Source organism: Andrographis paniculata, unplaced genomic scaffold (assembly GCF_009805555.1).
Source record: "Andrographis paniculata isolate CXL003 unplaced genomic scaffold, ASM980555v1 Contig54END, whole genome shotgun sequence".
Lineage (NCBI taxonomy): Eukaryota > Viridiplantae > Streptophyta > Magnoliopsida > Lamiales > Acanthaceae > Andrographis > Andrographis paniculata.
The window spans coordinates 4,259,563-4,277,959 of NW_026137589.1; the positions used below are offsets into that span (position 1 = coordinate 4,259,563).

General features: G+C 39.5%; 3 protein-coding genes and 1 long non-coding RNA gene across 15 annotated transcripts; 1 reads left to right on the top strand and 3 right to left on the bottom strand.

Annotated features, from left to right (window-relative positions):
- Window positions 1-2,150: 2,150 nt before the first annotated feature.
- LOC127255616 (uncharacterized) lies at window positions 2,151-8,767 on the bottom strand. 6 transcript variants are annotated; one of them, XR_007839671.1, is made up of 7 exons: window positions 8,491-8,767; window positions 7,875-8,008; window positions 7,693-7,761; window positions 7,295-7,395; window positions 7,059-7,200; window positions 5,919-6,963; window positions 2,151-5,819 (listed from the first exon to the last, which is right to left on the bottom strand). It is a non-coding gene; the product is annotated as an uncharacterized LOC127255616 (long non-coding RNA). The 6 variants fall into 6 exon arrangements; XR_007839673.1 differs by lacking the exon at window positions 7,693-7,761; XR_007839669.1 differs by having other exon boundaries at window positions 7,295-7,761.
- Window positions 8,725-13,095, top strand: LOC127255613 (putative RNA methyltransferase At5g10620). Of its 7 annotated transcripts, none has more exons than XM_051281240.1 (9): window positions 8,725-8,838; window positions 8,923-8,954; window positions 9,028-9,185; window positions 9,522-9,593; window positions 9,688-9,754; window positions 10,000-10,077; window positions 10,212-10,357; window positions 10,443-12,580; window positions 12,671-13,095. In XM_051281240.1, the coding sequence occupies exons 1-8, from the start codon at window positions 8,745-8,747 to the stop codon at window positions 10,483-10,485; spliced, it is 690 nt and encodes a 229-aa protein (XP_051137197.1). In that variant the 5' UTR covers window positions 8,725-8,744; the 3' UTR covers window positions 10,486-12,580; window positions 12,671-13,095. The 7 variants fall into 7 exon arrangements, with proteins under 7 accessions (XP_051137197.1, XP_051137199.1, XP_051137198.1 ...); XM_051281242.1 differs by having other exon boundaries at window positions 9,043-9,185; XM_051281241.1 differs by having other exon boundaries at window positions 8,923-8,951.
- On the bottom strand, window positions 10,675-12,231 carry LOC127255615 (gamma-glutamylcyclotransferase 2-1-like). Its single transcript, XM_051281247.1, has 7 exons — window positions 12,105-12,231; window positions 11,883-11,959; window positions 11,731-11,787; window positions 11,557-11,613; window positions 11,427-11,467; window positions 11,178-11,329; window positions 10,675-11,082 (listed from the first exon to the last, which is right to left on the bottom strand). The coding sequence occupies exons 1-7, from the start codon at window positions 12,211-12,213 to the stop codon at window positions 10,925-10,927; spliced, it is 651 nt and encodes a 216-aa protein (XP_051137204.1). The 5' UTR covers window positions 12,214-12,231; the 3' UTR covers window positions 10,675-10,924.
- Window positions 13,096-13,757: 662 nt separating the features above from the next.
- Window positions 13,758-18,394, bottom strand: LOC127255610 (U-box domain-containing protein 52-like). Its single transcript, XM_051281236.1, has 10 exons — window positions 18,159-18,394; window positions 17,746-17,837; window positions 17,479-17,600; window positions 17,124-17,338; window positions 16,969-17,044; window positions 16,563-16,869; window positions 16,376-16,477; window positions 15,875-16,303; window positions 15,041-15,796; window positions 13,758-14,156 (listed from the first exon to the last, which is right to left on the bottom strand). Exons 1-10 carry the CDS (start codon window positions 18,325-18,327, stop codon window positions 14,109-14,111), a joined length of 2,316 nt encoding a protein of 771 aa, XP_051137193.1. The 5' UTR covers window positions 18,328-18,394; the 3' UTR covers window positions 13,758-14,108.
- Between the last annotated feature and the right edge of the window lie 3 nt (window positions 18,395-18,397).

Sequence of the window (18,397 nt, forward strand, 5' to 3'; positions counted from 1 at the left end):
GGTGGATATTAGCCATCCATTTCCCTTTAATCCATTGCCAACCATCTATATATACAAATACATACACTTTATTTATTTATTTTTTCAAGTTGCCTAATTATTATTTCATATTTAGGTGGAATGTTTTCCATAATTATTTCAACTTATTCATACCTAGCTATGATGTGATTGTTTTTCATATACTATCCATATGTATTATATATATATGAGTTTTTTTGTTTTTTTTTAAATTCTATTTTTTCTCATGTCTACAGTAAAAATTGAATTCGAAGGTGGGTCCCACGTGACATTGGCATATATATATATATATATATATACATAACAATGAATGTTGTGTTGTGTGATTGTATTATTTATTGAGAGGTTCTCTTTTGTTTAGAAAATTGATAAGAAGAAGATGGGCAGCAACGCCAAGAGCATCACTCTGGAGGAAATCAAGAATGAAGCTGTTGATTTGGTTCGTACACTCACACCCAAACCCATCTTTATATTTTCTCTATTTTTCTCAAGTTTTATTTCAATTTTTTTTCATGCAATGATCGCAACACTTTATAAAAGTATGTTAATATTGTCATAAAATATCATATTAGTTTCAAGTTCATAATTCTTACAAAGTCATTTAAGCAAATGATTTAGTGTTTTTTCTTTTATAATTTCAAACTGAACTAAGTACTATTCACTATATACGATTTCTTGTAAAAATATACAATTTTCTCAAACAAAACATAATGGTAAAATATTATATAAATAAAAATACAAATTAACATGGTATTCAAATTAATTTCAAATAACAACCAATCAAACCTTTAATTTTGTTAATAATCATTAATCTAGACAAACTTTAGGGGATTTTAATTGCCATAGAACCCATCACTATATATATATATATATATATATATTTACATATTAGCTCTTTTAGTATAATTCATGTTGTTCTGAAACCCCAAGTTTCATACATCTATTTTATTTAATTTATTTATTATTAATTATTGTATTATTATTATTATTATTATTATTATTGTGGAAAAAGCAATTGTTGCTTAAGTTATCTTAATACAGATTAAAAAAGCTTTAATGCTAATAACTAACTAACAGCATTAGCAACAAAGATTGCATGATAGAGTTTCTTCAATATTGCCACTTCAGCAAAATATACATAAGTATTTTTATCAAACTAAATTTGAAATTTAACACAAACATATCTTACAAGTAAATCTTTTTTTTTAAAAAAAAAAAATTAAAATAAATTTAATTACTATGAATGTGCATAATATTTGTTATGTGTAGTCTTGAATATTTCTGTGGAGGAAGAAATCCCTGATAGAGAATTTTGCCCATTGTAAGTTACTTAACCATAAAAGGGTTTCGTAGTTTAATTAATAACCTTATGAATGCCTAAAAAATTGCAATAAAAAAGGGAACATTAAAAGGTAGAGTTTAGTTACATCTTTAATTCGCAAGTAAACTTACTCACATGTCCATGTCTATTTTCCATCACTTTTTGTCTTTTGTCCTTTTTAAAACAGTTGGGTGAAATTAAGGATAAGGGTGTGCTATTTTGCACTTTGATTTTATTTTATATAGTATTTTAAATGTAAAATTTTATTAAAAAAAATTATATATATATTTATTTTTTTAATTATTATTATTATTTTTTATAGAGTGTAACAGTAATTGCTTAGTAAAAAAATTATAATCAATCTTCAAAAGAATTTTAGTTTCTGCATTTTACTATTTTTGAATATATATATATTAGTTTGAATTTATTTGAAAATACATGTATATATACGAAAATAATTTTGATTACTCCCCCCTTATCTAAAATTATATTTACTTTCTTTTTGGATTGTTATAATATATACTTTTTTTTTTTTTTTTTAACATACTACTTTTTTATGTTTTTTACTATTAAAAACAAATTTTTTTTAACGATATTTGTTACGATTCGTATCAAATCATATTGAATTTAATTTTTTATGAACAAAAGAAGTATAATATATATTTTAATTTTTTTTGTTTTGTTTTTACTATAATTATCTTTTAAACATGAGTAACTTGTCAAGAATATATATATATATATTTTTTGGGTAAGTCTTGACATTAGCAAATATAATATCAACTAATCCCATAAAGATGACTAGGTAGTGTGATGATGAAAATGGAAGAGTGAGATCATAGGTTTCCATGGTTCTTGTCTGCCACACATAATTCGCCTAATGTAACTTATTCTGTCGAACTTAGTTTGCAGACTATTAAATTCGACCGAAAGTTTTTATAACAGCTATGACGCATATTTACATTTTCGATTCGACAGGAAAGGATCCCGATAGAGGAAGTTTTCGAGCAGCTAAAATGCACGAGAGCTGGCCTAACCTCCGAGGAAGGCGAGAACCGGCTCCACATATTCGGCCCGAACAAGTTGGAAGAGAAAAAGGTTAGAATCATCGACGGTTTTCTTGAACCTTATCTCAACACTCTGTTTCATTTCATTTCATAATCGAAACAAATTCATTGCAATAATACGTCGAGATGCAACAGGAAAGCAAGATTCTCAAGTTCTTAGGGTTCATGTGGAACCCGTTGTCGTGGGTCATGGAGGCCGCGGCCTTGATGGCCATAGTCCTCGCCAATGGGGGCGGGAGGCCCCCTGACTGGCAAGACTTCGTCGGGATCGTGTGTCTATTGGTTATCAACTCGACGATCAGCTTCGTCGAGGAAAACAACGCCGGAAATGCGGCTGCGGCTCTTATGGCCGGGCTTGCTCCCAAGACGAAGGTTTGCAACAGATTCGCTACGTCGATAGAACGAACATGTCCGTCAACCTTTTTTCGACTAAAATTTTGTTCGTTCATCGCGCGATTGTAGGTTTTGAGAGACGGGCGATGGACCGAGCAAGACGCATCGATCCTCGTCCCGGGGGACATCATTAGCATAAAGCTCGGGGATATCATCCCCGCCGACGCCCGTCTTCTCGACGGTGATCCGTTGAAGGTCGATCAATCCGCGTTGACGGGGGAGTCACTACCCGTCACGAAGAACCCCTCCGACGAGGTTTTCTCCGGCTCGACGTGCAAGCAGGGGGAGATCGAAGCCGTCGTGATAGCAACCGGCGTGCACACGTTCTTCGGCAAGGCTGCCCATTTGGTCGATAGCACGAACCAGGTCGGGCATTTCCAGAAGGTTCTCACAGCGATCGGGAACTTCTGCATCTGCTCGATACTCGGCGGGATAATCATCGAGATAATCGTCATGTACCCGATTCAGCACAGGAAGTACCGAGACGGGATCGACAACCTGCTCGTTCTCCTCATCGGAGGGATTCCCATCGCCATGCCAACGGTTTTGTCCGTCACGATGGCCATCGGTTCCCACCGACTCTCGCAGCAGGGCGCGATCACGAAGCGGATGACGGCGATAGAGGAGATGGCGGGGATGGATGTCCTCTGCAGCGACAAGACAGGAACGCTGACGTTGAATAAACTGACCGTCGACCGTAGCCTCGTCGAGGTTTTCGTCAAGGGGATGGATAAGGAGGAGGTGATCCTCATCGCGGCGAGGGCGTCGCGGACGGAGAATCAGGACGCCATCGACGCAGCCATTGTCGGCATGCTTGCCGATCCCCGAGAGGTACGACTCGATGCATTCCGCTATTTGGTTTCGACCGTCAACTCAGAGAATTTTCTTTGATCGGTTGACAGGCGAGAGCCGGAATACGGGAGGTTCATTTTCTGCCTTTCAATCCCGTCGACAAGAGGACAGCCTTAACCTACGTCGACGGAAACGGAAACTGGCATCGTGCCAGCAAAGGCGCCCCCGAGCAGGTCTCCTCCGTTTCAAAATTCTCGAAACTACGCTCATCGACGACAACTTATACCTTGTTTCTTGCAACAGATACTCGTGCTGTGTAATAGCAAGGAAGATGTCCGGAAGAAGGTCCATTCGTTCATCGATAAGTTTGCAGAACGGGGACTTCGCTCGTTAGCTGTAGCCCGACAGGTCTTCGCGCCTTCTCGATTTTATGCTTCTCCCTAATTTTCTTCATAAACTAATCCTCATGTCTTCTTGTCACAGGACGTTCCCGAGCGAACGAAAGAGAGCCCGGGTGGGCCGTGGCAACTCGTCGGTTTATTGCCGTTGTTTGATCCACCGAGGCACGACAGCGCTGAAACTATCAAGAGAGCACTGTACTTAGGAGTCAATGTAAAGATGATCACCGGTAATGAAATCTAACCTTAAAATTCCTCCGGTAGCGACGAAGCATGACTTGATCCGACTTCTTTTCCTCGCTCAGGCGACCAGCTCGCCATTGCCAAGGAAACAGGGAGGAGGCTTGGAATGGGCACAAACATGTACCCGTCTTCTTCGTTGCTCGGCCAAGACAAAGACGAGTCTATAGCCGGACTTCCTGTAGACGAGCTGATCGAGAAGGCTGATGGCTTCGCTGGAGTATTTCCTGGTCAGCAAGAATTCTATACGACCGAAACTTGCATATGAGTGTCGCGCCTAATCGCATCTTTGCTGTGACTTTAGAGCACAAGTACGAAATCGTGAAGAGGCTGCAAGAAAGGAAGCACATATGTGGTATGACTGGCGACGGCGTCAATGATGCTCCGGCTCTAAAGAAGGCCGACATTGGGATAGCCGTTGCAGATGCAACCGACGCTGCCAGAAGCGCGTCCGACATTGTCTTAACCGAACCAGGCCTCAGCGTCATAATCAGCGCAGTTCTTACCAGCCGGGCTATCTTCCAGAGAATGAAAAACTACACGGTGAGTGAACTGAACCATACTTTTTTATCAACTTAAATCTGAAAGCCTCGAAGATCATCTAGAATTTTCCATTGTCTTTGCAGATATACGCCGTCTCCATCACAATCCGTATCGTGGTAAGATTTCTGTAGAATCCATTGCTCACTTCGATCTGCTCACTCGATCAATGAATAATTCCTTCCTATGCATCGAACACAGCTCGGCTTCATGCTTATCGCATTGATATGGAGATTCGACTTCGCACCATTCTTGATTCTGATCATCGCTATACTAAACGACGGTAAGATCAGTTTTCATCAGCAATCCTCATTTGTAGAATCATACTCTGACCAGTATCATACCCTTGCTCGACTTTCCGGGATGCCTGCAGGGACCATCATGACAATTTCGAAAGATAGAGTACTGCCGTCGCCAATGCCAGACAGCTGGAAACTAAGGGAGATCTTTGCCACTGGAATAGTCTTAGGAGCATACTTGGCTATAGGGACAGTGTTCTTCTTTTGGACAGTGAAAGAGACTGATTTCTTCCCGGTAGGCCGCCTGTCTTACAAATTTTCCACGAATCAACCCGGATTTATCTCTTCATCCCTCAAAACCAGCAGGGATCTCTTTTGAACTCATAACACCATCTGCAGGACAAATTTGGCGTACGCTCGTTAAGGAACAGTTCAGGGGAGATCATGGCAGCATTGTACCTTCAAGTTAGCATAATTAGCCAAGCTCTCATTTTTGTGACGCGCTCCCGGGGTTGGTCCTACTCCGAACGCCCGGGACTGCTGTTGCTCTGTGCCTTCATCATAGCTCAGCTGGTAAGTGCTCATAGAAAGAGAACTTCTCGACGCATATGGTGCCCCTAAATTGATCAATGATACGATAAAGCTACCTTATTCGTTCCTTTGGTGATAGGTTGCAACCCTCATTGCTGTTTACGCCAACTGGGCTTTCGCAAAGATACAAGGTTGCGGTTGGGGATGGGCTGGCATCATCTGGCTTTACAGCATTGTAACCTACATCCCTCTCGACATCCTCAAGTTCGGCATTCGCTATGTCCTGAGTGGGAAAGCATGGGACAACCTTTTAGAGAACAAGGTACAGTGCTTTTCCAAGCATATCTTACTGTAAAAAAAACTCCTCTATCCAGATCATTACCTAAAGATGGGTAAAACGTCATTTTTTTGTATGAAGACTGCTTTCACGACAAAATCCAACTACGGGAAAGAGGAGAGGGAAGCACAGTGGGCAGCCGCGCAGAGGACATTGCATGGGCTGCAGCCACCCGAAACTGCTAGCCTCTTCCCAGAAAAGAGCAGTTACAGGGAGCTGTCTGAGATTGCCGAGCAAGCTAAACGGCGTGCTGAGGTTGCAAGGTATGTCGACTCCATTGAGCCTATTAAGTTCACTCAATATATACATATGCATAAATGTAAATGTGCACCTCATTGAACTGTGATGCAGACTGAGGGAGCTGAATACACTGAAGGGCCACGTCGAATCAGTTGTGAAGCTGAAGGGATTGGACATCGACACAATTCAACAGCACTACACTGTGTGAGAAAGGAGATGAGATGTAACACCATTACAAGTGGTATATTTGTATGTTTACTAGAAGATTTCTGCATCTATGTATTCATATGCAAGATAAAGATGGTTTTAGAAGCAGTACTATGCTAATTGCGATGGCGAAACAGTTTAATGAGTGTAGGGAATATCACATGCTAAACAAGCAAACAAATTCGGCAGTGCCCGACTCTAACTGTTACTCTTAGATCAGCAACCAATAAATTGGAAGATAATTGTGTCAATTCAAGTCGAAACAATAGATGGATTATAAGTAATCATGGAAGTTCAAGTTAACATACACACAATTAGTGCATCCATTTTTGTACAAGAATGGTATTTAATTAGTGAGGAGGCAACAAATACCAAACTGAAGTGAACAATGGTCGTCAACCAGGCCCGACTTTAGGGATATCGTAGTGCTCGCTCAAATTAGCCAAGTATAGGTTGAACTCTTGAACACGATCGCGGTGAGATTTCTTAGCAGCTTTGGCAATTCTTTGGAGCTCGATTTTCTGGCACTGCTCCAGATAGCGTCTCTCTGCTGGGGTGAGGCGTGTGTCTTCCTCATCTTTCTGCACCTCAGTTCCGTTCGCGTCCAAATTAGCAAGAGCTTCTGCTACTGCATTGTTTGCATCTGTAAAATGAATCAAGAAAATGGGCTCAGGAATAAGGGGAAAATGAATCCTCGAATCTGTATGTGAATCTAACCCGCAAATTCATCATCTCGACCTGCAGCAGATGACAGGAGATTAAGTCCCTTCTTTTTCTTCTTCTGGACATTACCATGTTGAACCTTCAAAGGTTTTCCCTTCAACCTCAGCTTCCCAGCAACTACATTCTCGTAGGCTGACATTCCCTGATGCCACAACAGCTGTGACAGCATTTCAGAAGCTTCTTAAATCCACATTACCTAAATATAGAAAATATTGACTATACAAAAACTAAACATCATAGCGCAACATTACTTTCTTGTTCCATGGAATATACTTGTGTATCAAACATCACAGTGGATAAAATTTTCACACTCGGAGAACTTATCATCTGATGTGTACTCCTAATAGCCAATCTGTGTAAAGATATATATATATATATGTATATTCAGCTGAGTCTTTCACAGGACTCGGGCATATACTGAGACTTTTTTTTCTATGAGAGAATAAACATAGCTAGATGGATAAACCTTTTGATGAAACATCTAAAGAAAAACAGGATACCAATGCAGAAGAACATCTAACGAAGCCATCACGACAAAAACATTAACCAACACATCAGCGACGAAAAGGCTAGGAAAATTACTGACACTTCAAAGGGTCAGTTTTGAAGCTCAGTAGAGCATACCAACATTTCCAACATGCCAAGATACCTCTTACGTGGATATTTTCGTTCATGTGTGTAGACTGGTTACAAGATTTAGAACCATCAGTGAAATCACCTACGATTCAGAGTTTTTTACTATAAGGAGTAGGATGAGATTATATAAAATTTGTATGTAGATTAATAAAAAAATATCATAAAATCGCATCCTATCAAGCATAGTAAACACACCCATAAAGTACTATATTATGCATTTCTAGGTAATTTGCACTTTTCTTTTTTCATGGGTGACTTTTGAAGAGTTTCTGCAAACTTTGGATTTCACTTCTCTGTACATCACTTTATCTACTTCTTCTATCTTCAATCTGTCAACACAGAAACAACTCAACATCTGCTTGCAAAATTGTACACATAGAACAACAAGCACCGCCACTTGTAGTCCATTCATTATCCAAAAATGATTATTCTAAATCATAAACATGAACAAAAAGCAGGAAAAGAATACAATAAAAAGGTACACATTCTCAAACCAAAGGCAGAAATTGGTTAGATGTCTTCCCCAAGTTTCTCACTACATACAGATTCAATAATATCATTCACCTTTCAGACATACTAGCACCCGTTCTGTTCAAGATTATAATACTATAAATTGTGGACAAAACGAAGTCTTCTCCAATATAGCAAACACAAGATGTTCATTTCAGCATCCTTCTATCCTCCATTCAAAGTATAATACAAAAAATAATGCCAGAATGTTCAGCAAAAGGTGTTATTTCGCTCAGACTCGAAACAGAATCAATCAATCCCATAATCATCGACGAGAGAGGAGAAAAACACAACTACCTACCTGAATCTTCGGATCAGACGAATCGTCGATTAGCTATCGCACAATCTGCAGGCACTCGGAGAAAAGATTCGGTGAAAATTTACAGGCAGCTTCTCTCCGGAACGGCAATCCCGACGTTTCTGGAAGCTACTAGCTGTCGCACGCATCAAGCACGTGACCCAGGGAAGTCCTTAAATGTATGGGGCTTCGAGTATTCTAGGCCCAATTATTTCGTCCAGGCCCACATATAAAAGATTTTCAGCGGATCCAGGATCATGGATCATTGGTCCTTGGGGCAAACCTCTCCTTCCATGGGAGCACATCTCCTCGCCAGTAGCAGTTGCAGAGCGACCTACGTTCCTGCTCCAGGTTAACCTCTTTCGCCGATTTCCGATCTTACTATTAGCGGTGAATCTAATCGGTATCGTTTGGCATTTATCATTCATCAATCAGGGAAACAGTGCAAGCACGCTGGGCAATCGGTGGTGAAAACTTCGAATTTGACTCCATCGTCGATATTGTTTTTTTGTAACCTTATTATTATTTTTTAGTCCGAAGCGTTTGTGTTTGCAGAGACCGCTGCCAATTCGGATTCTAACTGTGGGGAAGAAGAGGTCGGCGGGGGTTCAGCTCATAGTTGACGAGTATATTGAGAAGCTTAAGCATTATTGCCCCGTCGTGGATGTTCGAGTGAAGTCTAACCCTAGAAATGCTCGGTGAGCTGTCAATTGCTTTCTGTGTAGATTATCTGAATATTGTAAAATCAAATGCATTATTGATTAGTCATCTTGGTATGCTACATATGATTAGTGGATAAAGAGAAGATTTAATAGACATGGATAAGTGCTGTGGTTTTTAGTTTAGTTTTTCTTAGGTTTGATCCCAAATTACTTTTTCAAGTCCATTTGCTAGTGAGGTGAGAAGCCATGGTTAATTCTACAAAATTTCTTCATAAGAGCCTTTCATTTGCTAATCTTCCATGGACATTTGATTCCCCAGGACACACGGAGGATCGATTCTAACGCAGTCTAGTATTTGTTCATGTTTGTTAGTCATCCACGATTCGTTACATGGACAGGCCTGCTCCCCTCTCTGGCTATGGATATAAATGAAAACACAAACCTGTTGGTGGAAAATGATTTTCGAATAATCCTCAAGTCTGTCTGTGTATTTTTCGAAAGAATGTTTACAGTGTTGCTTGTTTTATTATGTTTACAGTGATGTGAGGGCTCAGATTGATCATGAAGATATGGCTGTAATGGATCTTATCAAATCCAGTGAATGGGTAAGTCTTGATTAATGTGTATTCCGATCATGTGGTTTCCAATATGTGATCATTTACATTCTGAGTAACATACGTTTTGCTGTGCTTTTGTATAGTAATTCTTGACTTCCCGCGGGCAAGTTGTCTATGTATAATATATAACATCAGACTAGAATTAAGTAAGACATCAGAAAACAAATTGAATCACACAATTATTTACTTTTTAAGCTTGGTGTTCTATTAAGGCATCCGACTTTTAAATTCAGGTTGTGATGTTGGATGAGCGCGGACTTGACGTGGGTTCGGAGCAAATAGCTTCCATAATCGCGGATGCTGGAAATTCAGTAATGATTTGAGTATATTTGCATTATCTTCTTCTGGGAACTCCTACCAAATTCTTGAATTATGATGAAAGTGTTTAGGTCTTCAGTTACCTTACTCTAATTCTTGTCTTGGATAAACTTCTTGTTCTCGACAGGGAGCATTGAGCATCACGTTCTGCATTGGTGGACCTTACGGTCACGGAAGACAGCTAAGAGAACGGGCCAATGCATCAATCAAGTTGTCGTCTTTGGTGTTGAACCATGAAATCGCTCTGGTTGTACTAGCCGAGCAGCTGTACCGGTAAGAATTGCACCACTCAACTCATCTCCTTATATTAGCAAAAGTTAGAGTGCTTTCTACTACCCTTAATAGCATATGATTACAGGGCTTGGACCATTCTCAAAGGCCAGAAGTATCATCATAATTAGATATCAATGACACTAATGGTCATAGAAATCGAAATTCGAAAGAACCAAAACTACTAGAAGCCTAGAACTACCGGTCTTAGAACCAATTATTCTTAGATATAAACCTGTGTTTGTTCATATTGATTCTTGTGAAACTCCATTAAAATTATTATGTTGTATTAGAATTTAGAACCATACAAGTCTCCGGACTGTATGAAAATATCTTTAAAGAATGTGTCAAATATCATATCCTCCATTGCCAATGGTGTTACAACAATATCCTCAAAGGGGCTATCCCCAACTTTGACTTTCTCAACTTTCATCAACAACTTTGTCAAAATATAGAGAGAGGGAAAAAAAACAATTAGTCAAAATCAGCAGCAACTTTTGTTAGAGCATACCTTCATCATCATACCCAAATCTTCTTCTATTAGTGCAAGTTAGATCCATGGAACCTTCATCAAGCTAAAGCCTTGACTTTGAGGGGTGACAAATTTGACTTAAGGGGGACATAAGAAGCGCCAAGCAACTTCTTCTCCTTAGGAGAGTCGCCTTTTGTCATTCCAAGAACCTTCCGAACCTCATTCGCAAGCTCGATAACATAGTCATCTTCATGACCTGAATCACACAATCAGTCATTTCCCAATTTCAATAACATTGTCAATTGATGAACATCGTAAATTTCTTAGTGGTAATGCAATAAGCCATTTTACCTATATCGAACATGGCCTTCTCCAACAGGAAAAGATAGTCCCTGTTGTTCCCGCAAGGACCGTAGGCTGTCGCGATTTGCCAGGCCATGTCTTCCAGTGGCGCAGGCCCTAAGTAGTATTTGTTCGATATCTTGTCCTGGGTCGATGTGAACCTAAAGTTTCAAACAAGAAGCTATTAGAAACATTATCCCTAAAGGCCAATTCGGGTAATAAATCGACCCGAATGAAAAACACATGGAAAATACTTACACTATCACATCAGCCAAGAAGGGCACATCAGAATCACCCTCCTGCATAACAAAAAAACAGAGAACCACACAAGTGTGAACGCCATGTTTACAATAATCAGAAAACAATACGTCGCCTGTGCTCGACTTACTCTATAAAACTTTACCAATGTCTTCTTGTCATACTCGCATTCCCTTCTTTCCAGATACTAATAAACACAAAAAGAACCACCATAAGTTCATAAAGTTGTTTTTTTTTTTTTACTAGCAAGAGGCTAATAGGTAGCCTGTTTCGATGATGATCGAATGTTATGCAGTAGTAGTACCTCCATGGCTTCCTTCTCTCTTTCTTCCCCGCCACGCACACAATAAGCAGCACCCCACTGAAAAATAAGAACTCCAATAATTACACAAAAAATTCATCCTCTGAAATGATATTTGCTTGCATCTTGCAAGCAAATTAGGCTAATAAACTCACACAGATAGCTCCTTCACATTTCTCCAGGGTGCAGGTCCTGGCAGGGTGGTCTGGCGTGCCCCTATGATCAATGCACGCTGAAATCACAAACAACAACCGCCATAAATAACGTAATCATTTTTCCCCAAATATTAGGGTTTAGTTGTAAACAATCAATCATGGAACACAAACAAGCAGATTCAAACATAAATCTCCTCCAAACAATCATGAAAACTTCCATACCTAGATCAAATACACGCCTGTAATCCTTGATAAACCCTACAACCTTCTCATCCACTTCAAATCCAGGGTTCCACACCAACGATCCGTATCCAAAAACCCAGAACACCATCTTAGCTTCCTCTCTCCTCAAATCCTGGCCAAAAACCAACCAATTAGACCTAAATCCACAATAATCAATCAAAAACACAATAATACAGAAGAAAAAAACCTAAAAAAACAATAAACTCACAAATTCAGATCAATCGAAATGAATTCTCCGCCGGATTACCCAAGGCAGAATGAGATATCCGGCAAGCAGTTAGCTCAGAGAGAGAGAGAGATTTGAGAGGTTGAATCGGATTGAATATCTCCCCAATTCCCCCTTCCGAATCTGCAATTTCGTCGCGGACCAATTCGGTGGTTTCCGTTGGAGCGAATCGTGGTATTTATAGGAAGGAGGAAACTGAAAAACCGCGTGTACGGGAGAATTGGATTGCGTTAGTTCACACCTTTATTTATTTTATTTTATTTTTATTTTATAGATTATTGTAATGTTTATTGAACTAATCTACACCTAATAATTACAGAACAGAGCGCGGGGGTTAATTAATGCTAGCAATGGACCATTAATTACGTTGCGTCCTCAAGTTACACGCACATGGCAGTTTGAAATTCACCCATGTGCGGGTTCATTGAATCTGGACGTGTTTGTGTGCGTTTATTGTATGTGGTCGTAAACCCGTCTAGGGGGGGACTGGACTGGACCGGGTTTTTAAAGCTTGCGGGCGTTGGCGGCAACTGCCGTTGGATATTGGGGGACCGTTTTAAGTAAGAATTATACAGTTGGGGAGTTGGTTTATTCTTATTGGTGACATTTTATGGGAAATTTAAGGATGTGTTTGTTTGTGCTTTTTAATGTGTTTAGGAAATTTTAGGTTTTATTTTATTTTTAAATGTGAATTGTATTTTGTATGTATTGTTTTAAATGATAATTTTGTATTTTGCATAAAAAGTACTAATTTTTTAAAAATTGTATAGATCTATGTTACTATTATTTCAAAAATTAGATAGATCTATGTCAATGCATTTAATTCACTTATTTAACAATAATGGGTAGGCACAGACAGAGAGAGTTGGCAAATGCATCGAATAGTTGGTCAAATTTTAGGGCCATAGACCATACAACAAAATAATTTATTTCTACCGCTGTCTGGCTGGAATTACGTTGAATTCCTTTTTTCACATTAAAATTTTTCAAAAGTCAATTAATTACATTATTTTAGATTTTTCAAAAAAAAAAAATCGCTACAAATTTCAAAATCATAATAATAATAACAATAATAAATAGTCATATTTCCGGTATCTTGAATTATTTTTTATGTTTACGGTTTTCCTTTGGGGTTGATGTTTATTTAATTTTGATTTTACATTTGATATAATTATGAATAAAATTATACTATTTTTTTTTATAAATATTAAATCAAAATAATATTTAAAGTAAATTAAAATTAAATTAATTTCAAACTTAAACCAAACACAAATCAAATATTTTACTACAATTTCCATAATATATATATATATATATAAAAGTATAATAATAAGACTCCACTTATACAGAAGTTTTATTATTTTTAAAAAAAGTTACAATAGCAAAAAAATAAGTATTTCATGAAATGCTTTATTATAAGTGAAAAGTATATTTATATTTATTGTGATTTTTGCTTTTTTCTTTTTTCTTAAAACAAAAATACTAATAATTAAGTGGCAAAATGTAAAAATATCTATATAAACTGATTCATAATACACCTAATTACATCATCAAACTATCGAGCTTATCTAACCTCTACATGGTGCAAAAACACACACCAAGAACCTCCCAAAGCACGCACAGCTGCGGCGGCGCCACCGTCGACATGCCGGAAAAACAAAAAGGCTCCGAGCCCGGCCCGATTCTCCGTATACAAACATGATGGAACTCATTGTCTCAGCATCTATAACTGCATTCATGCTACGGTTGCTCGTACATCAGCCACCGGTGCTCGATTGCGCCGATGGCGGGTAACTCAACTCCCCCTACACAAGTAGACATTTCGAATAAAATGCAGCGCCGGAAAACTCAAGAAACAAAACGTCCGAGAACGAACGCACTGCATAAAAACACTATTGTCGACAAAATATAATTGTCGACGATCATTTTGGTCCTTTGGGTGAAAGAATAGTAGCATAATCATCTCGTAGCATATACTATGTTACGCTGTAGTCCATGTTCCTATGGTTTTTCTTACTAAATTTTCGAGTGACAACCTATGATAAATAACCATCTTATCTAAAAGTTTAAACTAGTAACAATACAAATTTAAAGCCACGTATAAATCTTACACGTAGACCTGTTAACTAGTTGAACCGAACAAAATTTTAAATGTTCGTCAACATTCGCAAACAAAATTCGTGTTCGTTTGTTATGCTTTCGAGCTCAGCTCATTAAAATTTTTTGTTGTTTGAGCTCGTGTTTGGCTCGTTCGAGCTCGTTTGTCTCATTTTTTTTAAAATTTATATATACATTAAAAAGAAAATTTAAAATTATATTATTTATATATTTTAAATTAATATTTTATTTATTTATAAATTATAATTTTATATGTATATATAATATTTATAATAAATATATTATTTAAACGAACATTCGCAAACAAAGCTCGGGCTCGTTAGTTAACCAAACGAGCCTGTTTATGTTATTCAGCTCGGCTTGTTAACGTTTGCGAACGAGCTTTAACCGAGCCGAGTTCACGACAATTTTTACGATGAGAGGCCGAATACGGCCACAGAAATCCCCCTCTGATATTATATATTATATGATTATCTCACCTAAAAGTATAAACTAGTAAGATCGAATAACTAACCTTAGGAACGAAAGCATCGAACAACATAAAGCATTAAATGAAGACGGTTCGACTTACTTTCGACATAGAGACTTGAGTCGCGCCGGGAGAGGCAGTCGTGAAGCCATTCGCAGGTTCATACACGTTGTCGTCAGCCATTTCCCTAAGCTTGTTTAAGTACGGAAGCACGACTTTCCCAAGATCCGGCCTGTCTTTCCGTCTAAGCTCGGAGCATTTAAGCGCCAATTTAGCCAAGCCTAAGGCCTCTTCTTCGGGCCAATCGGGAACATAAGGATCCAGAATTTTGGTGAAGTTCCCTTGCTCGATTGCTCTCGCGACAACATGGCTTATGCCCATCGGCGGCTTAGCCGTAAGAATCTGCAAGAATATGATCCCTAAGGAATAAACATCGGATTTCACGCCGAGCATCCCGGTCTGTTGATACTCCGGATCGATGTAGCAGAAAGTTCCAGCTGTCGCCGTCAGTAGGTATTGAGTGACATTATCGGCTACGGACGGAGGAACAAGCCTGGCCAAGCCGACATCGCTGATTTTGCTGACGAAGTTCCGGTCGAGCAGAATATTCGCAGGCTTTAAGTCGCGGTGAACCAGTGGCTCGGGTTTGTTCTGATGGAGGAAATGTAGGCCGACGCTAATCTCGGCTGCAATTCGAAACCTGTGCCGCCACGACAGCGGCGGAGTCTTCCCGCGCTGGAATAGACGATCTTCCAAGCTTCCGTTTGATAAATACTCGTAAACTAGGCAACCGTATTCAGGACAGGCTCCTAGAAGTAGAACCATGTTCGGATGCCGCATGCAGCTTAGAATTTCGACCTGCCGTTGAAAAAAGAATATAGCGTAAAATCACCATGAAAGTGGTTATCGAGCTAAGAAATGTATCGTATTGTATACCTCTTGCTGAAATTGCGCCCGACCATGAGTAGCATCAGGCCGGAGGATCTTGACGGCGGCAGGAGTATGGTCCAAATAACACTTGAATACGGGCCCGTAGCCTCCTTCTCCGATCTTTCTAGACGGCGCAAAGTATTCCGTGGCGACTTCAATCTCCTCGATTGTGTATTTCCGGTACCTGATATCCGTCTGCGTTAGAGAGCTTAGCATCGTATTATTCTCTTCGGCTTCTCGTAAGGCTTTCTTCTCTGCATTTATTCTCTTTTCGGCTTCCAGAGCTGCCAGCCGTTGAGCTGCTTCGGCGTGCTGGAGTGCAGCCTCAGTCGTCGCCATTTTTTTTCCTGGCACAGCCATGGCTGCTTCTTCTGCTAATTGAGCTTCTTCTACCTTCCTTTCTTCTTCGATCTTCCATTTCTGGAGCGCCGTTGCCTGTAACATCCGAAAAAAGGTCATGAAAAGGCACATAGATTTGATGTTCGAGCAAGGTGAAGTTTCTCCTGCCTTGTCCCTGGCCGAGAGCTCTTCCATGCACGCAGTACTGTACATATCCATTGTTTGCTTTAGTTCCTGTTTTAGTCTTCTCATTTCTGCTTCGACTTCGTCCTGCAATCGAAAGAATACTGTTAATATGCATGGTAATGGTACTAAAGGGTTTTGATGTATGCGGCCTTAATGCAACAGTCCTGACCGTTGTTGATCCCAACAAGGTATGATCATTCTCGAGAGAAACAGAGAGTTCGACTGGGAATCCTGCGTCTATAGATTTCTGCCCTACCTCCTCAGATTTGTGACCATTCTGCCATGAATCCATGCTTTGGTAATCCATATCAGAGATTCCAGAAAGCCGAGGAGGAGTAACACCGCTCTCGAAACTCTCATATGCTGAATACATCTCAACGCTTCTCCTCCCCGTGTTGGCAAAGGATCCTTCTGTTTCTTGTTCCGAGATTTCATATGGTCTTTCATTAGGGAACCTTTGGTCAGCAAGTGGGGACCTGTTTATTTTGGTAGAAGGTGAGGGCAGTTGAACGACATCGAATAGTCTTATTCTTCGTACTAAAAAGTGTGATGCTTTGCTGCTTCATAGAACTTACTTGTTGTAGCCTGCATCGCTATTTCCCGAGAGTGGCGATAACTCTGATCCCGGCCTAAAATTTCCTGAGAATGAACCTGCGTATAATCATCGAAGATGGTCTTGTAATTAGGGGACTTGGAAAATTTACAAAGAAGATATAGAACAGCAACTGACTTTTGGAATTAGTGCTGCACGGCATTGCTGGATCGGGTCCGTTGACTCTATTGTTGGCTAGACTCATGAGCTTGCCGCGAAGTGGGCTAATGATGGATGGAGCAGGACGACAAGCAGACCGTGTAGATGAGATCTTTCCTTTGTGGATGAGATATACGGTGCAATAATCGGGTAAACCTTTTAACACAGTCCCGGGAATGTCTTTAACTCTAAATCTGTTTATATGAATGCTAACTTAATTTAAATGTTGTGATAAAATAACTTTTAGCTAATCCAAAATGCAGCATTAGATGAGAAACTCCGCTGGAAGCGACGTGCAAGATAAGAACGCAAAGGAAATAACATTATAGGTTACCTGAAGAAGCTGGCTTTTGATGCAGCACCAACAACCATTACTTCAATGGAAGACTGTTTTGCGAATTCAATGAGAGCTCTTGCTACATCCGTCTCATCGAGAACAATTTCGTGGCATTGTATCTAAGGAAACAAAAATAAGGAGTGAGTTAAGGCATTGACAGTGCTGCAGTGTTTCATTTTCATTCCACACCAAAGATAAGAGTTCTCGAGCATTTCTAGTGTATATGATGATTACGGAATAATATATGAATCTCTTGATACCCACCTCTTTGCGTGTACAGAAGACACGGAAAGGCCGGAAGAGATCCTTCAAATCCGCATCATTTTGAATTTGCTCATCGGGAACTTGGTGAAACCCTGTGTGAAGGAACAAAATCAAATACATTGTTAGCTGAGTAAAGTTTAGGGGATTGGCTACTTAGTTCAAGCTAATGAAGACAGCCATCAATTCTACAAACTAAATTCATTAATCGAAATTATACGGCGTCAAACACTAGATGGAGCAACAGAAAAGCATGTTATACGATTATTTCATATGCACCACGGAACAGGAAGGGAAAACATTCCAAATTGTGTCAATTATCTAGGGGAGGCCAAGTTATTCCATGGAAAATAGGGCAGAAATCAGGAAATGTAGCATTCGAAAATTCGCAAAAAAGAATTGGGATAGATTAATACTGTGGGAATGGTTTGATGGCTTCATTCGAACATGTACCAAAACAATTGTCTGGCCCCTGCCAAGAACATTATCAACAGCCCATTTGAGGGCACCTTGGCAGCCCTTATCCCTGTCTATTGCCACAGCAACCAATTTCTGCATCGATTGCATCCCATTTGTAGGCCACATTCCTCCTCTTTTCAACTCCCTCTATAAATAAATAATTAAATCAATAAATAACTTCAACAATCCTGCTCCT

Bases quoted from the DNA above. Each gene is read 5' to 3' on its own strand.
- LOC127255613 (XM_051281240.1), top strand. From the start codon at position 8,745: ATGGATCATTGGTCCTTGGGGCAAACCTCTCCTTCCATGGGAGCACAT. The intron at 8,955-9,027 runs GTGAAAACTTCG...TTTAGTCCGAAG, and splicing joins AGCACGCTGGGCAATCGGTG to CGTTTGTGTTTGCAGAGACC. The intron at 9,755-9,999 runs GTAAGTCTTGAT...TTTTAAATTCAG, and splicing joins TTATCAAATCCAGTGAATGG to GTTGTGATGTTGGATGAGCG.
- LOC127255615 (XM_051281247.1), bottom strand. From the start codon at position 12,213: ATGGTGTTCTGGGTTTTTGGATACGGATCGTTGGTGTGGAACCCTGGA. The intron at 11,468-11,556 runs GTAAGTCGAGCA...TTTGTTATGCAG, and splicing joins CATTGGTAAAGTTTTATAGA to GAGGGTGATTCTGATGTGCC. The intron at 11,083-11,177 runs GTAAAATGGCTT...TGTGTGATTCAG, and splicing joins GAAGGCCATGTTCGATATAG to GTCATGAAGATGACTATGTT.
- LOC127255610 (XM_051281236.1), bottom strand. From the start codon at position 18,327: ATGTGGCCTACAAATGGGATGCAATCGATGCAGAAATTGGTTGCTGTG. The intron at 16,870-16,968 runs GTAAGTTCTATG...CAAAATAAACAG, and splicing joins AGCGATGCAGGCTACAACAA to GTCCCCACTTGCTGACCAAA. The intron at 14,157-15,040 runs GTAAGTCGAACC...CTACTTGTGTAG, and splicing joins CTCAAGTCTCTATGTCGAAA to GGGGAGTTGAGTTACCCGCC.